The sequence below is a fragment of the Vipera berus genome, assembly GCF_964194415.1.
Source record: "Vipera berus genome assembly, chromosome: 2".
NCBI lineage: Eukaryota > Metazoa > Chordata > Lepidosauria > Squamata > Viperidae > Vipera > Vipera berus.
In genome coordinates this window covers 152,639,840-152,656,945 of record NC_138203.1, presented here as the reverse complement: position 1 = coordinate 152,656,945, position 17,106 = coordinate 152,639,840, and the positions used below count along the sequence as shown (strand labels likewise).

Genomic DNA, 17,106 nt, shown 5'->3' with positions numbered 1-17,106 from the left:
AGGTCATTTCAACTGCTTAGCTAAAGCAAGCATACATCTATACTGGACAGCAGTGATACAGGAAGATGTTGGAGATAGATGAACACTTCAGGAAAATGACAAAAGATATAATTTCATGCTATGTGGGAGTGTTGTTGTTGTTAGCTGCGAAGTCGTGTCCGACCCATCGTGACCCTATGGACAACATTCCTCCAGGCCTTCCTGTCCTCTACCATCTTCTGGAGTCCATTTAAGCTCACACCTACTGCTTCAGTGACTCCATCCAGCCACCTCATTCTCTGTTGTCCCCTTCTTCTATTGCCCTCAATCTTTCCAAGCATTAGGCTCTTCTCCAGTGAGTCCTTCCTTCTCATTAGGTGGCCAAAGTATTTGAGTTTTAGCTTCAGGATCTGGCCTTCTAAAGAGCAGTCAGGGTTGATCTCCTCTAGGACTGACTGGTTTGATCGCCTTGCAGTCCAAGGGACTCGCAGGAGTCTTCTCCAGCACCACAGTTCAAAGGCCTCAATTTTTTGGCGCTCAGCCTTTTTTATGGTCCAACTTTCACTGCCATACATTGCAACTGGGAAGACCATAGCCTTGACTATATGCACTTTTGTTGACAGGGTGATATCTCTGCTTTAAGTGTGCTGTCTAGATTTGCCATGGCTTTCCTCCCAAGGAGCAAGCCTGGAGTAGGCAATACTAAACCATTTCTGTATTTTACCAAGAAAGCCACATTGATACACAAGACAAAGATTGACAAATAAGGTCAGATAATGAGCTCTATAGAGGAATGGTACCCAACATGCAATTGTGCAATTTATGTTGCTAAGTGAAACAGTTTTTAAGTGAATTTTGCCCCATTTTATGACCTTTCTTGCCGTACTGTAGTTGTCAAGTGAAATCACTGCAATGCTTCAGTTAGTAATGTGGTTGTTAAGTGAATCTGGCTTCCCCATTGACTTGACTTGTTGGAAGGTCCCAAAAGGTGACCACATGATCCCAGGACACTGCAACCATCATAAATATGAACCAGTTGCCAATCATCCAAATTTTGATCACATGACCATGGGGATGCTGCAGTGGTTGTAAGGGTGAGTCATAAGTCACTTTTTTCAGTTACGTTGTTTGGATGGTCACTAAATGAACTGTTGTAAGTTGAGGACTACCTGTACTTATGCTGTTTATGATGCAGCTACGGAAGTTTAAAAAAATCTCTAATGTCTAGTTGCTGATGTCATGCAAGAAAAGAAAATCCAAAGCTGCAAAGGCAGAATTACAGTGACACCAGGATATAAGAAGTATGAACATGGGAAAGCCGAACATGTGAAAGATTAAATCAATCAACTGCATATTAATATCTTGGGCATCAGAAAACTGAAATGCATTGGAATTCTGACATGTGGTCAGAGGTTCATACAGTACTGTGTGCTACACAGGACACACACAGAAAAGAACTAACACTATTGCTTTTAACCACTGATGCAGAAAAAAAGAGATTGAGGAATTTTATGATCAAGTTTAATCAGCAATCAATTTATAAGCAAGATGTGCTTCTTGTGGTTGGAGACTAGAATGCCAAAACTGGGAACAATAAAGAGGAAAACATAGCTGGATTATATGGCTAGGAAACAGAAATGAAGCACAAGATATGACTTACCAATTTCTGGGGATCCAGTTTCAGAAACTCAGTTTTCAAGGACATTATCACGAATCACTTTGAAGTCCTTACCTTCATTGATAGGAAGTAAGAGGAATTGTGAAAAGAAATGAAATAAGGTTCATAAGGAGACTGCCAAAGATCAAGAAACAAAAGAAAGCAAACTAGATCAGGATAGATGGTGAAAAATTGTAACCAAAAAAAGATGAGAGAAGAAGCCAAAGCCAAGAAAGAGAAAGATATTAGGAAAAAGTTTAATAAAAAAAATTCATAGAACTATTAGCAAGGACAAGAAGCAGTAAAGTAAACTTTTGTAAAGACCAATATGGAAAGAGATACAGAAAAACAAAAGACTTTTTCCCCCCAAAAGAACTGTGAATGCTGTGTTCATTAGTGTTTCTTATTATTTTATTGTTCGGTCTGTATACCTTCCTTCCTCTGTACACCGCCCCGAGTCCCTCGGGAGAAGGGCGGTTTATAAAAACTAATAAATAAATAAATAAATAAATAAATAAATGAATCCACTGGACAGATAGTAGTTGAAGATTAAAAAGATGGGAAAATGTGCTGAAATTTATACAGTAAACATCTCAGCATCCAAGACATCTTAGAAGATATTCCTTTTTAGAAGAGAGTCTAGGACTAGAAGATGAAGTTAAAGTAGTAACTGGTTATTAGTGAGAGGACTACGAGAACTGATGGTATACTTTATTTGCAGAAATATGACAAGGGACAGACAAATCAGTAAAGGATGGAACTGATGCTTCCTTGGATGCTATTTTTTCCTCATCTGAACCTTAAAATATTAAACGAGTGATCAAACCTTTAGAACTGGGAACAAAAGTTGCTGAAAATGCTTTTATGTTGTAATTCCTCTGCATAATATATATTTTCTATGGAGGAAGGACCTATGTATTGGATGTTCAGTAAAATCTCAGTTTAACAAACCATTTGAGTGGAGTGTGTGTGTGTATCCATTAAATCCAAATGTCTATTAAATCCAAATTCACATCATTTGTATAATAAATCATTGCAGTAAACCTTGATTTAAAGGTCATATCCTCAAACAAAAGATTTGTCCAAAGTCACTTAATATGAAACTTGCCTAAAGATTAAGAAATGTAAATTGTTGAATATGCCTGTGGGATAGAACCTCGACACTTACGTCAGGTAGCTATCACTTCTTGTTTTTCACAAGTGTAACTCCAAGCTCTCTCTTGACCAGTTTCATTTCACAGTGCTCCTCAGTAAACCTAGAAGCTGCATGGGGTTGATTAGTGGAAGAGGTTATTCTTCGACTTATTACAGTTCAGTGACTGTTCGAAGTTACAGCGGCACCGAAAAAAGTGACTTTTGACTATTTTTTGCAAGCATAGAAGCATCCTGATGGTCACGTGATCAAAATTCAGAGGCATGGAAACTGGCTCATATTTATAACGATTACAGGGTCCCAGGGTCATATGATTATCTTTTGCGACCTTCTGACAAGCAAAGTCAATGGGGAAGCCAGACTCACTTAACAACTGCGTTGCTAACTTAATAACTGCAGTGATTCAGTTAAAATGTGTGGCCAGAAAGGTCGTAAAATGGGGCAAAATTCACTTAACAACCTCCTTGCTTAGGAACAGACATTTTGGGCTCAGTTATTGTCGTAAGTCAAGGACTACCTGTATTGCCTCTGTATTCTAAAGATCGACAAAGCACCTAAAAGCACCACCATCCAATTGCTGGGGAGCTCCTCAAGTGCTGTCAACAATAGGATCCACCTGTACATTTGGGGCAAATCCTCTTAATAGGTCCCTCTGCCCTGCATAAATTGGCCTCCTCCACCTGATTGGTGTTTGGAAGGGTCCTGAAGACCTGGCTCTTTGCCCAGACCTTTGGCAAGCATAATTAAAGCTCCCTTTTTTTTCTTTCACATTGTTCCAATCTGAATTTATTATCTGCCTTGTTTGCTCTTGTTATTTTCTAGTCTTGATGTGTGTTTTTTAACAATTTGTAAACTGCCCACACTTGCTGGGAATCAGGTGCCATACAAATTTAGTAAATAATAAGGAAGTGAGCTGCCCATGACAATGGACTGCTGGAAAAGTACCCAAGAACTGTATCATGACATATCAGTACACAGAGAATACTTGGTTATGAATTCCCAAGCTGTCTTAGATCCCATGGAAAGGAGGTTGAAATCACCCACTAGTAAGAGGCTGAGGAAACCTATAATTATCCCTTTGAGGAAATTAGGCAGTTTGGTGAAGGAGAGCAGTACAATTCCAGCACCCCAGCTTGTACCTTTGGCCCAGCATAGATTGCAACAACTCACATCTAACCACCTACAGAATGGCACTCCACAACAATTAGGATCTCCTGGCACCACGTTATGCCAATCCTGTTGTGGGGTTGCAAATGATGCACAATAAAACACCAAGCTGGACATATCTCCATAAAGAAGACCCTTCCCCTTCAGCCAGCCAGATCTCGGTAATTAAATTATAGCTAAAATCTCCAAGTACTTTAAATAATCATGCCACATAAATGCACAGGTAACCTTATTACAGTGAAAATTGGCAAAGGTATGCATATTTTTATTAAATGCAAAAGCTGTAACTATGAACTATGAGCTTTAATTCATTCAATGGGAGAGACTAAATTAGGGATATTTTGTGGGATATTACAAACGTGCCCATTAATTGTGTTGTTTGATCTATTTTTTTCCAATCCAGCTTGTGTCCATATTTAAATGAAACCGAAAAGGAAGACATTCATTGATGTACCAACTTCAAAACTGATCGAAATATTGCATGTCTTCAGTCCACTAGTTAAGTTCTTGAACATCAAGATTTGAATAAATTGCAAATTGTTTTTTGGAGTAGAAAACACTGTAATCAGTTGTTGGTATTCAAAAATTGAGATAACTAAACTTACATCAATATGTTTCAGACTGTTTCAAAAGATCTTAAGCACAATAGGTTTTTAAGCCGTTAAAAATGTTAATTGAGAAACAATTCGTAATTTGCTCTCATGCAACCTTCACCTGTGCGCCCACAGTCTTCCTCTCCCTCCTTCATCTGTATATACCGTACCTATTTAAATCGTAATCAATTAAGCTACTCCACGCATCTGATAATGAAGTTAATGAAACCTTATGCCTTGTAATAGTCTGTTAAAAAATGCTCCAGACTCTCATTTTTGGCTACCATAGACAATCGCGAATCTACCCCTACAACGTCTATAGTTGTTGGTACTGTCACTTTAATGCTTTATCAGCTTGCAATTGGCTGCAAGATTGGAACATTCCTACTTGTCGAAGGACTGTCTTGTGCTGTGATTGGCTGGACGGCATGCTGCAGGATACTTCCTGGAATGTCTGCAAGTGGACGTTCATCTGGCTGCTTCACTGAAAAGTGATGATGGGGACTTTCTTCTATACAAGATGTAATTAATAGCCATGAGATTGTAGGTAAGAAGAATGTGCAGTTTCGGCAGACTGTTGCTTTGGACACAGCACAAAAACATATGGACATGTGGCAAGGCCAGCAGTTCCACGTTCAGTAGGAACGAGACTGCTCACTAGCATATTAAGTTGTTCCATTGAACTTTTTAACTATGTTTCATTTAATTTATATTATTTACAATGCAAGCATATTTTAAGAGTAAGTAAATTAGTATCTGCTTCATACGGAGAGGAATCCCATAGCAAAAAACTGCTAGAAGATGAAATTTGATCAGGAGGAGGATAAATGATTCCCTAAGAAACAATGGAAAGTACTTTATTTGTTTTTCTTTTTCACAGTGGAATGCAACCTCTAACCAGATCAAGTATGCTACACAACCTCCCTTGAAACTAGTTTTCTACATGTGCTGAAAATTATTCAGTTTGTTCAAAGTAGGTATTGTAACAATGGTCAGTGGGAGCTAAAACCTGATAAAACTGCATTACTAGCTTTGGTAAAATACCAGAATGAGCATATAATGTGCCTCAGAAAGGAAAAAGTTGGCAACAGCAGTTTAAACATGGCTGGAATTTGGGAGTGGATATGGGGAAGGGGAGGGTATATTTTATAGCCATCCTTTTACATACATGGATTGATTACACACAAGTATACTAGAGAGGCTAATTTTCTTTATAATTTCCCAAGGAGTGTCAGAAAGCTCCTGCCCTGTTAGCATTAAGGAAACAAGGAATCTGTAAAAGAATATGATTGCACGTATGCATTCTAAGATTGTAGTAAGTAAACGCTCTTACATTGGTTGGAGGGGACATATGTCTTTTGTGGTGAGTTGATTAAAACTACAGTTATTTTCTGAATATATTACAGGAATTGTGTGTAAAACATTTGCATTTGAAATCTCTGTCAGAGAAGTTTGTCATCAATTTATAGATGTGTGTTTTTTGATCATGGAAATGTAAGGTGTGCTTGGGTTAGAAGGTTTGTGAACCTGGGGATGGTATATAGAATTCAGCTCATATTCCTGCACATATTTCCAGTAATATGCTGCTTCTTCCTTGATAGATAAATACAGGTAGTCCTCGACTTACAATCGTTTGTTTAATAACCATTCAAAGTTGCAACGGTGTTGAAGAAAGTAACTTATGACCATTTTTCACACTTATGACCATTGTAGCAATCCCATGGTGACGTGATCAAAATTCAAACGCTTGGCAATTGACATATTTATGATGATTGTAGTCTCCCAGGGGCACGTGATCACCTTTTGGGACCTTCTGACAAGCAAAGTCAATGGGGAAACCAAATTCACTTAACAACTATGTAAGAAAGGTCACGGGCAAAACTTACTTAGCAAACATCTCACTTAGCAGCAGAAATTTTGGCTTAATTGTGGTGGTTAGGGTGAGGACTACCTGTAAAAATTGATTTCTTGCTTATGTATTTTAACCCCACGTTGCTTTTTCATTTTGGATTTTTCAAAGCTTATTTTCGAAATTAGGTATCTGCAGTTTGGATAATATTGGCTGGGTTTATATATTGACCGATCATTTGCTAATGAAATCACAGTTGAATGAATTCACACAATACACTAACAAAAAAGAAAATCAAATTATATCTTGATGTGCTATCAGAACCCAGCAGTTGCATGTTAAAATGTAGGGTTTATTTTAAAGTCTGGTTGGACATCCTCTCATCTGTACTTTTACAAGCGTCTTTCTATTTAAAAGTGAGTCTTGTTTGCTTTCTCTCTTGAATAGCTGACATATTAGCCTATGATGTTTAAAAGCAAATAATGTAAAATATTGTTTCTGTAAGTGCCTTGTGATTCTGTATAAGTTTTCAGTCACAGAAGCTTTTCCAATTTGTCAGAATCCCAAGAGCCTAAATTTTGGTATTGGGCAAAATAGTATCAGCTTCTTGAAAATAATTGTAGAAGAAGGATAAATGGGATAATGGGAGGAATAAATTTAACTTACACAACTTGTATATCTATATCTTTATAATCTTGCATATTTGGAGTTGGGCTGTGTTTTATATCACTAGAAGAGAATACAATATGTTCAAGATTAAAATAGAATACTTTTCTATCTATTACAAACAGCATTTTCTTATTTGTTCTATAAATATAAGACTACTTAAAATTATTTGCCAGGTACTGGAAATCAGAAGCCATTTAACATGACAACAGAAACGTTGGTGAAGGATATTAAACCAGGCATGAAAAATCTAAATCTTATATTCATTGTGCTGGAAACAGGTAAGTCATGTGGAAGAGAAAATAAAGTATTTTTAAAAAAATCACTATGTAAACAGTTGGGAGATCAATATACAAGCCCTATTTGTCACTAGAATGATTCAATTCGGGGTAAGATATTTTCACTGCCTTTTTTTGTAATTACTTTGCTATGTAATGATTTCCTCACTGATCAACTAATTGCTGTCTTATTCCAAAAATATTGGTTATTGGCCAGATTAAAAATACTTTCTTTACACCAAAATTGTATTTTCAAAAAGATATTTTATATAACTAGACCAATAATATTACTGAAGTTATAAAATTAATACTCAAAATAGCATAAGTAAAAGGTAAACCATACCAAAGTACATTGAATTATTTTCGTGATATAAAAGAGAAGTATATATATTTTAGCTTAATGCCAAAATCTCCACTACAGTATTATTTATAATTATAAAAAAGAAGAAGAAAACCCTTAAGAATAATATACATAAGTATTTAATTTCTGACTCCCCCCTTTGTACTCCAAACAATTTGCAGTACCTATTGGCTTTTAAAGTTTAAAAAATACTTTTAAAAGCTTCTTATATATTACATTCTAATGAACTCAGTGGTATATACTTACAGTACACCTAAGTGGCTTTAAAATTGCAATGTTATACGAGGGGGGAAAATAATACAGAAAATTCTCAATGATCACTCAAAGTTATGTGATTAAAGTTAATGACATGATTAAGTGATCAAAATTAACAACAGTATTTGCTTAAGGACAGCTACAAGGAATGCCGAGATTACTGTCGCTAAGCAACAGAGTTCTGATGTTGCACTGTAGGGCCGGGTCGCTTAGCGATTGAAATTCCTGTCCCAATTATCCTTAAGCGAGGTCTACCTGTATGGCATGATCACTGCTGCTGATCATGAAGAAGTTTCTGTGATATAAAGAAGCAGACTGAATTCTCGGAAAGTAATTTTTTAGATAATCTAAACAATTTACTTCCAGTTTGATACATATACCAGCTATGCTGGCTCAGGAATTCTGGGAGTTGAAGTCCACAATTCATAAAAGAGCCAAGGTAGCCTACCCCCGGTCTAGCCTTAAAAGAATATTCAGTTGAAGGTGGGATGTATTTGGAGTGAAGCAGTGAGTGGTTAAAAAAAACCCCTCTCCTTCACTCATGAAAACAGATGCCTGCAGTTGTCTTGAATTGTGGTTCTTGTTCTATCATTAGGCCGGGTGACCAAGACAAAGGATGGTCACGAAGTACGGACGTGTAAAGTAGCTGACAAAACAGGCAGCATTAACATCTCTGTATGGGATGATGTGGGAAATTTAATCCAGCCAGGCGATATCATCCGACTCACCAAAGGGTATGGGGGATTTTTCCAAGAGGAGTGGCTTGGGAGAAGCTTGGGAAGAGGTTTTGTTTTTGTAACTGTGGCTAAACCCTATGTCAAGAGAGCAGCAAGTATGACTTGGCTGTTTTGTGGAATGTGCTCAAATTAGTTCATACAAATTAGTTATTTAACGTGTTTCACCACTTTTCTAAATTTTGTTAGGAAAGTTTAAGGGAGGGGTGGGAAATCTGAGACTTCAGATGTTGCTGAACTATTATCTTCCAGCACGCCTCATCATTGGCCATGCAGTCTTGGGCTACCAGATGTTTTAGATCCAGCAAAATGAATTTTTCATCAGCCCTAATATAAAGACTGTGTATAATTCTTGGGATCAGTCTAATCTGCAACATTTAACCTATCTCTTAGACTCGTACATATTTTCTTCTGCAAATGTACATGTTGTTTTTAAGGTTCATTTTCCTCATATTTACACAAAGGTAGACTTAAGCTTAATTTATGCATTGTTGTTGGTCATAAATTAGTTTGCTTCACTTAGATTTGTCATGTGGAGTTGAACCCAGCTATTGTGGTTTATAAACCATGATTTATGGCTCAGTATGTAATTTGAACCTATCCAATTTTGCTTATTCAGTAAATGATAGTTAACCAAACACTGAGCAGAACGCACGAATCTGCCTATAAAAAGTGGTGTACAGGTAGTGTACTTTTAGTGACTACAATTGGGACTGGCAACTTGCTTGTTCAGAGAAGCAGTTGCTAAATGAAACCATTGCTGTGCTTATGATCTTACTTCAGCTTTCCTCTGCTTTAGAGACCTACAAAGGTTGTAAATGTGAGAATTGGTCATAAAGTTACTTTTTCACTGTTGTAAGACTGAACAATCACTAAATGAGAGTCACTAAATAAGAACTAGCTGTATACAAGCAGAGCATCCTGTAACATTGCTCTGACCTTTTTTGATGTTCTGTGCAAATAAGAACACACTAGCAAAGACCCAACACACTAAGTTTGCCATACTCTGCAGTCAGCCCAACTAACTGAACATTTTTGTTCAATTCCAATAAGTGGAGCAAATCTAGAAAACTTAGCAGCAGAATCCCATTCGTGGCTCCTTGGAAATAAGTGTGTTGAATTCAAGGGTACTCCTAGATAAATCAGTTTGCGGTTCATATATTACTGGTTTCAATGAGATTTAAGAACATATAATCTCTTCTCTTGCACCCATTATCATCTTTGTCTGGAACATGAGGAACAAACAAGCACTGTACAGATATTATATAGATAGAGCTTCATGTGATGCACCAAAAAGACAGATTTCTTCTTGAGCAAAACTAGGAACTGTGTGCTGCTTTCAATAATGAGTTTTTCTTTATCAGGTACTCATCAATTTTCAAAGGCTGCTTGACACTGTACACTGGACGTGGAGGAGATCTGCAGAAAGTAGGAGAGTAAGGCTCATAATTTATCTCAATGGTTCTTCCTAGCATTGGGGGATGGCTAGGTGGATTTTTTCAAATTTTGTGCAAAGACAGATTATCACCAAAGAATAATTCTGCCCTAGAAGATATAAAATATCTGAAACCATGGAAGGCATCTTCCTTTGTTTTTAGGTTGAAAGAAATTGGTAACGTCTTATTATATTTCAGATTACATTTAGCAATCCACCTGTTATTAAGAAATCACTGCCTGATTCACAGGTCTAAATTTATGCCATGACTTCTTTATTCTCTAGGATAAATGTCCCCACCCTGTGCTATACTTAATTTATGTTTCACTTTGTTATCAAGATAAATTTTGTTTTTTCACAGTGAACCTCTAGTTTTCCCAGTGATATTTCAGTGAGACATTCCACACTGAAGTATTACAGTTGTTATTTGTGCAAATAAAGATTTGTATAATAATTTTTATATATTGTTCTTTAGCCATTCTTAAATCAGTTTATAATGCCATAGAGGTTCACCATCCTTAGGCTAAAAAGGCATGGCTTGGAAGAAAAATGTAGTGAATAAGGACAAAGAATAATATTAAATATGTGCAGGTCAAAGAGGAAAAAGTAATTCAGAATGCATGGGGGTGATCTTGAAATTTTATTTTATTTTATTTTAATCCTGCCTTTATTATCTTTATAAATAATTAAGGCAGCAAACATATCTAATACACCTTGCTCATATTTTCCCTACAATAGCAATCCTACAAGGTGGTTTGGACTGAGAGAGTGACTGGCCCAAACTCACTCAGCCAGCTTTTATGCCTAAAGCAGGACTAGTACTCACAGTCTCCCAGTTTCTAGCCTGGTGCCTTAACCAGTAGACCAAACTGGCTCCTTCATTTCATAAAATTTCAATTTATGAAGAAGCTGCATCTTTTCTGGTATTGTGCAGATGCTGCCTTACATTCCTGGAACAGTGTTTGATTACATTCCTTACATTCCTGGAATGTGTTTGATTTAAGGAACTGCCAGCAGGTGCTATGCCCACACTCTAATTCCCTTGACCTCGCCCCCTTTAAAGCTCTGAACATCTCAAAGACCACAGTGCTCAGTTTTAATGTTAGGATGATCTTGATGTATTTATTCCACTAACCATGAATCGATCTTAAATGCCCAGATAAAACAAGTGTGTCCCAAGTTCTAGAAGATCAAATAAAGCTGATGGTTGATGCATTTCCTAGTTGATGTCTGAGTCAAAGCTCCTTCACCCCTCTTTTGATCTTCAGTAGGAGCTCACTGTAAATAATCTTGCCTCACTGTTACTATCTACCTCTGGATCTCTTTCATTTATTAACAATATGAACTGAAGGGGAAAGAAATTCAGATGTAGGGACAGGAATTCAGACGAAGGAAAAAGAATTCAGACCTGAGTCGATAGAGAGCTTTGAACCAGCCAGGCAGCCTCATCTCCAGAAAAAGAACTCCCCCGAGCACTGCCCGCTGAACTTTTATTCACCTTCAATCTTACAAAAAGTTACATCAGTCTCATACCAAATAGGATACACAGAAATAATTGGATACTCAGGTGCTTATGAGATCACACAAAAACAAGATAGCATAAGATGCATGTGAAGTCTTTATCATAGCGTTTCCCAAACCTCCCACATGCCAGGCCCCCCTCCCAGCCAGGAGAGTGTGCTCTCACTGAAGCTACAGAGAGGCCCAACTAGGAAAGACACGGAAAGGCTGAAAGGTGAAAAGCCAAATTCTTGGGAGACCAAATTCTGGCCGTTCCCACATGAACACTTAACACCAGGTCCACAATGTTGCCCTTGTTGGCTGGTCAAGTTTTAATTTCAATGGGTCGAATTAATATTTTCCCACCTTTCTTCTTTCCACCCACCTCCCTTGAAAGTCCATTGTTTGGAAGAGCGGAGCTTTTAAGTTTCGTATTTGCCAGATAAAAATTAAAGGTAGTTTCGGGATTGTTTTGCATGGTTATTCCATCTTGCTGCACTAAAGGGAGAAAAAGGATATTCTAGCACCTCTTTGTTGTGGAGGGGGCAGCAGTCTTCAGTTTATCTTCAAAGGAAGCTTAGCAATATCCCTTAGAGCAGACGTGTCAAACACAAGGCCCGGGGGCCAGATCCGGCCCACGAAGTGGTTTCATGAGGCCCACGAAGCCATCCTGGAAACAGTGAGGGAACGGCCCCCACTGCCTTGGCCCTGGCCCAGAGACCCTCCTTCTGCCAGAGACCCTCAGATCTGTCCCACTCCTGCCCAGGCCCCCATAGGCACCCTTGATGCGAACGATGTAGAGCTGGCCACGCCCACCCAGTAGGCCATATGCACTGTAGCCACACCCACCCAGTAGGTCACGCCCACCCAGGTCATACCCACCCGGCCCCCTGAGGGCAACTGCAATGCTGATGCGGCCCTCAATGAAACTGAGTTTGACACCCCTGCCTTAGAGCAGTTCCCCAACCTTGGTCACTTTGTAACTTGTGGCCTTCAACTCCCAGAATTCCTCAGCCAGCTATGCTGGCTGAGGAATTCTGAGAGTTGAAGTCCACAAGTCATAAAGTGGCCAAGGTTGGAGACCCCTGCCTTACAGTACCAGATGGATTTCCGTACTAGTTATAATTTCAGTGGTGCCTCATTTGGTTTCCCTTCTCCTGTCTAAACTTTTTTTTCTTTTCTTTTCTTTCTTCTTTGTTCTCAAGCCACTTCGATTGAAAGAATCGGGGTTTCTTTTTCAAGCGAGCTCTAAGCCACAGTAGGACATATTGCAGTTTCATTACAACAGTGCAGTGTGCGTTATTAGAGAGAGGGAATGAAAAAGAAGAAGGGAAAAATTCATCAGTTGAATGACAATTGCATCTTCTGCTCTTTAGGTTTTGCATGGTTTATTCAGAAGTGCCAAATTTCAGTGAGCCAAATCCTGACTATGTTGCCCAGCAGTCACAAAACAAAAGTGTAAGTATAAGAATTGCCTTAGTTTGGTTGTTCTTAGTGACTTGTGGGACTCAGAAATAGTGTAGGGTGGACATAAGCTTGGTCACTGAAACTTTAAATCAGGGGTCTTCAAACTTGGCCCTTTTATGTCTTGTGGACTTCAACTCCCAGAATTCTTCAGCCAGTGTGCCTGGCTGAGGAATTCTGGGAGTTGAAGTCCACAAGTCATAAAAGGGCCAAGTTTGAAGACCCCTGCTTTAAATCTTTATAACTTAACCATGAGTGATGTGTTGTAGAGTAATAGATTGTTTCTAAACATATATAAGTCTTTTTTTGGAAAAAGTGAGCTGTTTTGTTTTCAAAATGGTGGAACCCAATTTCATCACTAGTGTGCTTTGTGCAAATTAAGAAAAATCCGAGGATCTTTGCCTAAACTGATGTTGAGGTGTGAAATAAATGTTTAATGATGGATTTCATAAGCCTAAGAACCGTTCCTTGTCCACTCACAGGATGACTGTACTTTTCTTGCCATTTCTTTTTGCTCAAGCAGAATCCTTTAAAAATATGTCTGTTGTGATAACCACCTCCTGTTGCATTTCTTCTCTTCTAAAATCTCATGCTTGTTTTAGATTTTGTAGAAGTTGGGTTTTACATGTGCCTATCAAGAGAAGGGACGTGGTGGCTCAGTGGGTTAGGACGGCAGTTTGGCGGGTTGAATCTCGAGTGCTGCGTAACAGAGTGAGCGCCTGTTACTCATCCCAGCTTCTGCCAACCTAGCAGTTCGAAAGCACGTAAAAATGCAAGTAGAAAAATAGGGACCACTACGGTGGGAAGGTAACAGCGTTCCGTGCGCCTTTGGCGTCTAGTCATGCCGGCCACATGACCACGGAGACATCCTCGGACAAGCGCTGGCTCTTCGGCTTTGAAACGGAGATGAGCACCAGCCCCTAGAGTCGGAAACGACTAGCACGCATGTGCGGGGGAACCTTTACCTTTACCTTATCAAGAGAAAGTTTCAGCAGGTGGCAGCATTGGCCCAACTTGGAGTCAGGAGCTAAACTAAAGGAGACTTGCTTATTATATGTATAGGACTCCAACAACCAGTACTGGAGATATTGATTGAGCCAGGAAGTCAAAAAATGAAAAAAGAATGATAAAGACCTCTTTGGTTCTGTTGATATATACAAATTGTTGCCTCCATAACGTGCTCAGAAGTCAATCTCAACAGAGGGACCTTACACAACCTAATTACACAATCTAACCCAGGACAAGTGAGCTTGATGTTTTGGGCTTCACCCTCTGCTAGTCCCAACCAGGTCAGGGATTATGTAGATTCAGATCATCTAGAGCAGGGATGTCAAGCCGGATGCATCACGCAGAAGCCATGCCCACCCCAGCTCCAGCAAGGGGAAAAGTCGCGCTACATCGCAACATGTCACGTGATGCAGCGAGTTTGACACCTCTGATCTAGAGATATGACTACAGAAGGTATCATGGACCTCCAGTGTCAGGCAAAACCAGGGATGCAAGTCCCATTCCTTTTATGTGCAAGCAATACATATGGTAACCATTAAAAAGAGTCATGGCTTCAGTTATCTAGTTATACTAGCCATATTGAAGATACTGATCCTTCTCATACCCCAAGCTAGGTAGCCTATCCTGGCTTTCCTTTCAGAAAAAAAGGGATAATAAACTTTTCAGGTCTGTAACCTGAGAGAGTTTATACATGTTTAAGAGACACTTTGATGAAATGTGAAGGGATAAGCAGGAGTTGAAGCATTTCCCCTGCATGAGTTTTAAAAGGGTGGTGTAGTGGTTGTGCATTGGATTGCATTGAGGGAACCTGGATTGATGTCCCTTCTCACTCATGGAAACTAACCTGGTGGATTTATATAAAGTCTCAGCCAAACATACCTCACTAAGTTATGGGAAGAAAATGAAGGGTGATCCCCATATTTCCAGCTTTCAGTTACTGGAGAAAATATGAGAATCAAATCTAACAAATCATGATACAAAATCTCAGGATATGTATTTGGCAAATTTATTGATTGCCTGAACGGATCTAACTCACCAGTATAAGGAGGACTTTAAATGGGAGCAAATTTAGTGGCTAGTTGGCTGGAGCAAATTTCGTGGCTAGTCATCTCTCAGAAATATTTTACAGATAACATCTTAACAGATAATATCATGCCAGCCAGATCTTGTTGCTTTGTTGTGGGAAGATGTTTTTGTTTTGCAATTTAGTATAATTTATGTCACCTATTCCTCTCCACCCACACTTAGAAATTCTGGGTGGATAGTTGGATTGGTTTCCTTCTCTGTTCTCTACCCCAGGGTCTTTTAAATCTAGAATTTCTGCATGGGTTAAAATAGTTGTTTTGGTTCTGTCTTATAGACCCCAAATGACAATGCAGCCCCCACAGCCTCTCAAACCACACCAGGACCTTCTACATCAGCAGGTAATAAAGCTGGATCCAAGCTAGTGATCGATAGGTCTGCTCTTGCCTTGATGACCTTCTGACAATCTGATTTGTAGATTTATAAATAGGGTGGGCTAATTGGTAGTGCATAAGCATGTAGCTGGGCTTGTATATAATATTGTATCATAAACTGGGACCTTTTGTTCCTTACGCTCATTCATGTTGATTGGCTTGCACACATGTTAATTATAATATGATTTATTTGGTTTTAGCTTAAAGTTACATAGAGGTAGTCCTTGACTTACAACCAAAACAGAGTCCAAAATTTTGGTTGCTAAGCAATGCAGTTAAGTGAGTTATGCCTCATTTTGCGACCCTTTTTGCTACAGTTGTTAAGCCAATCACTGCATTTGCTAAGCAAATCATGCAGCCATTAGGCAAATCTGGCTTCTCCCATTGACTTTGCTTGTCAGAAGCCAGCTGGGAAGATTATAAATGGTGATCCCGTGATCCCAGGACAATGCAACCCGTCAAATAAATCCATGCCAGTTGCCAAACACCCGAATCCTGATTGTGTGACCATGGGGATGCTGGAACAGTCGTAAGTGTAAAAATGTTCGCAAATCACTTTTTTCAGTGCTGCTGTAACTTCAATAGGTCACTAAACGAATGGTTGTAAGTCAAGGACTACCTGTATTAATTTAGATACTGTGGCTTATAAACCATGATTTTATGATAATGTTACATGGGAATAAAATTAGTGCTTTGTATGGTCAACCAACCATATGTCAGTGCACTAGTCAGGAGGTCACATGAGTTCTCCCAGCATCTCAGGATTTTGTAGCAGAGAAGCCAGTCTTCCCTGGTACAATATTTATGCGGGGCTTTGAAAGTAAGGATGGAGCAGGGAGTGGAAGGTCTCCGACCTTCACCTGAGACTTCTTCTCCCAAACCCCCAAAGTGAACTGAAATGGGGCCATTAAAAGATGGGTATGATTCTTGGCTATTGGGAAGTTCTTTGTGGTCGAAATGGAGCACTTTACCTTCAAGAAGCTTCCTGTGCCCATCCCTCCCTTCCTTTATTATCTCTCCTTGGAAAACTCAGAAAAATGAGCAGAAGGCTATTGTGATGATCCCTGGAGGCTTTCAGCTGCTCAGGGGAGTAAGTTGCTTAGCATGAAGTCAATCTCAACTTCTGGGCTAATCTCCCTTTGATTGGCAGGAGTCATATAGAAATGTGGCCCAGAGGTCATGGTCTCATTGCCTAGTGATTTACTGCAAACTTGTAGAAGTCCCTCCTTGGAGAATCATCTTCCAGAAGATCTAGCATTTCTTCTCCAATCAATGAAATAAAACCCAGTTCCAAAATCCAGTTGTCACAAGGCAAAAACCAACAAGCAAATGTATCTCCGTTTGGCTTCTCTCCGTTTTCACTTTTTTTTGTGTGTGGGGGGGGGTTGGTTATAATTTTTCTTGCTCATACTCCTTTGATCTCCTTTGCAGGTCCTTGTCTGAGAACTCATTATAGGATATGTAGGGACAAATCTTTCGTATTAAGTCTGGTTTTCAAGATTACACTGAATTTTGTAGCTTCATTGATCTTGTTTCACTCATATCTTTCT

The 17,106-nt window shown here is 39.1% G+C and overlaps 1 protein-coding gene across 2 annotated transcripts; it reads left to right on the top strand.

The window, feature by feature from the left end:
- Positions 1-4,992: 4,992 nt before the first annotated feature.
- On the top strand, positions 4,993-15,644 carry NABP2 (nucleic acid binding protein 2). 2 transcript variants are annotated; one of them, XM_081315607.1, is made up of 7 exons: positions 4,993-5,096; positions 5,430-5,522; positions 7,241-7,345; positions 8,554-8,692; positions 10,057-10,128; positions 13,004-13,085; positions 15,460-15,643. In XM_081315607.1, the coding sequence occupies exons 3-7, from the start codon at positions 7,267-7,269 to the stop codon at positions 15,583-15,585; spliced, it is 498 nt and encodes a 165-aa protein (XP_081171733.1). In that variant the 5' UTR covers positions 4,993-5,096; positions 5,430-5,522; positions 7,241-7,266; the 3' UTR covers positions 15,586-15,643. The 2 variants fall into 2 exon arrangements, with proteins under 2 accessions (XP_081171733.1, XP_081171734.1); XM_081315608.1 differs by lacking the exon at positions 4,993-5,096 and having other exon boundaries at positions 5,485-5,522; positions 15,460-15,644.
- Positions 15,645-17,106: the final 1,462 nt, after the last annotated feature.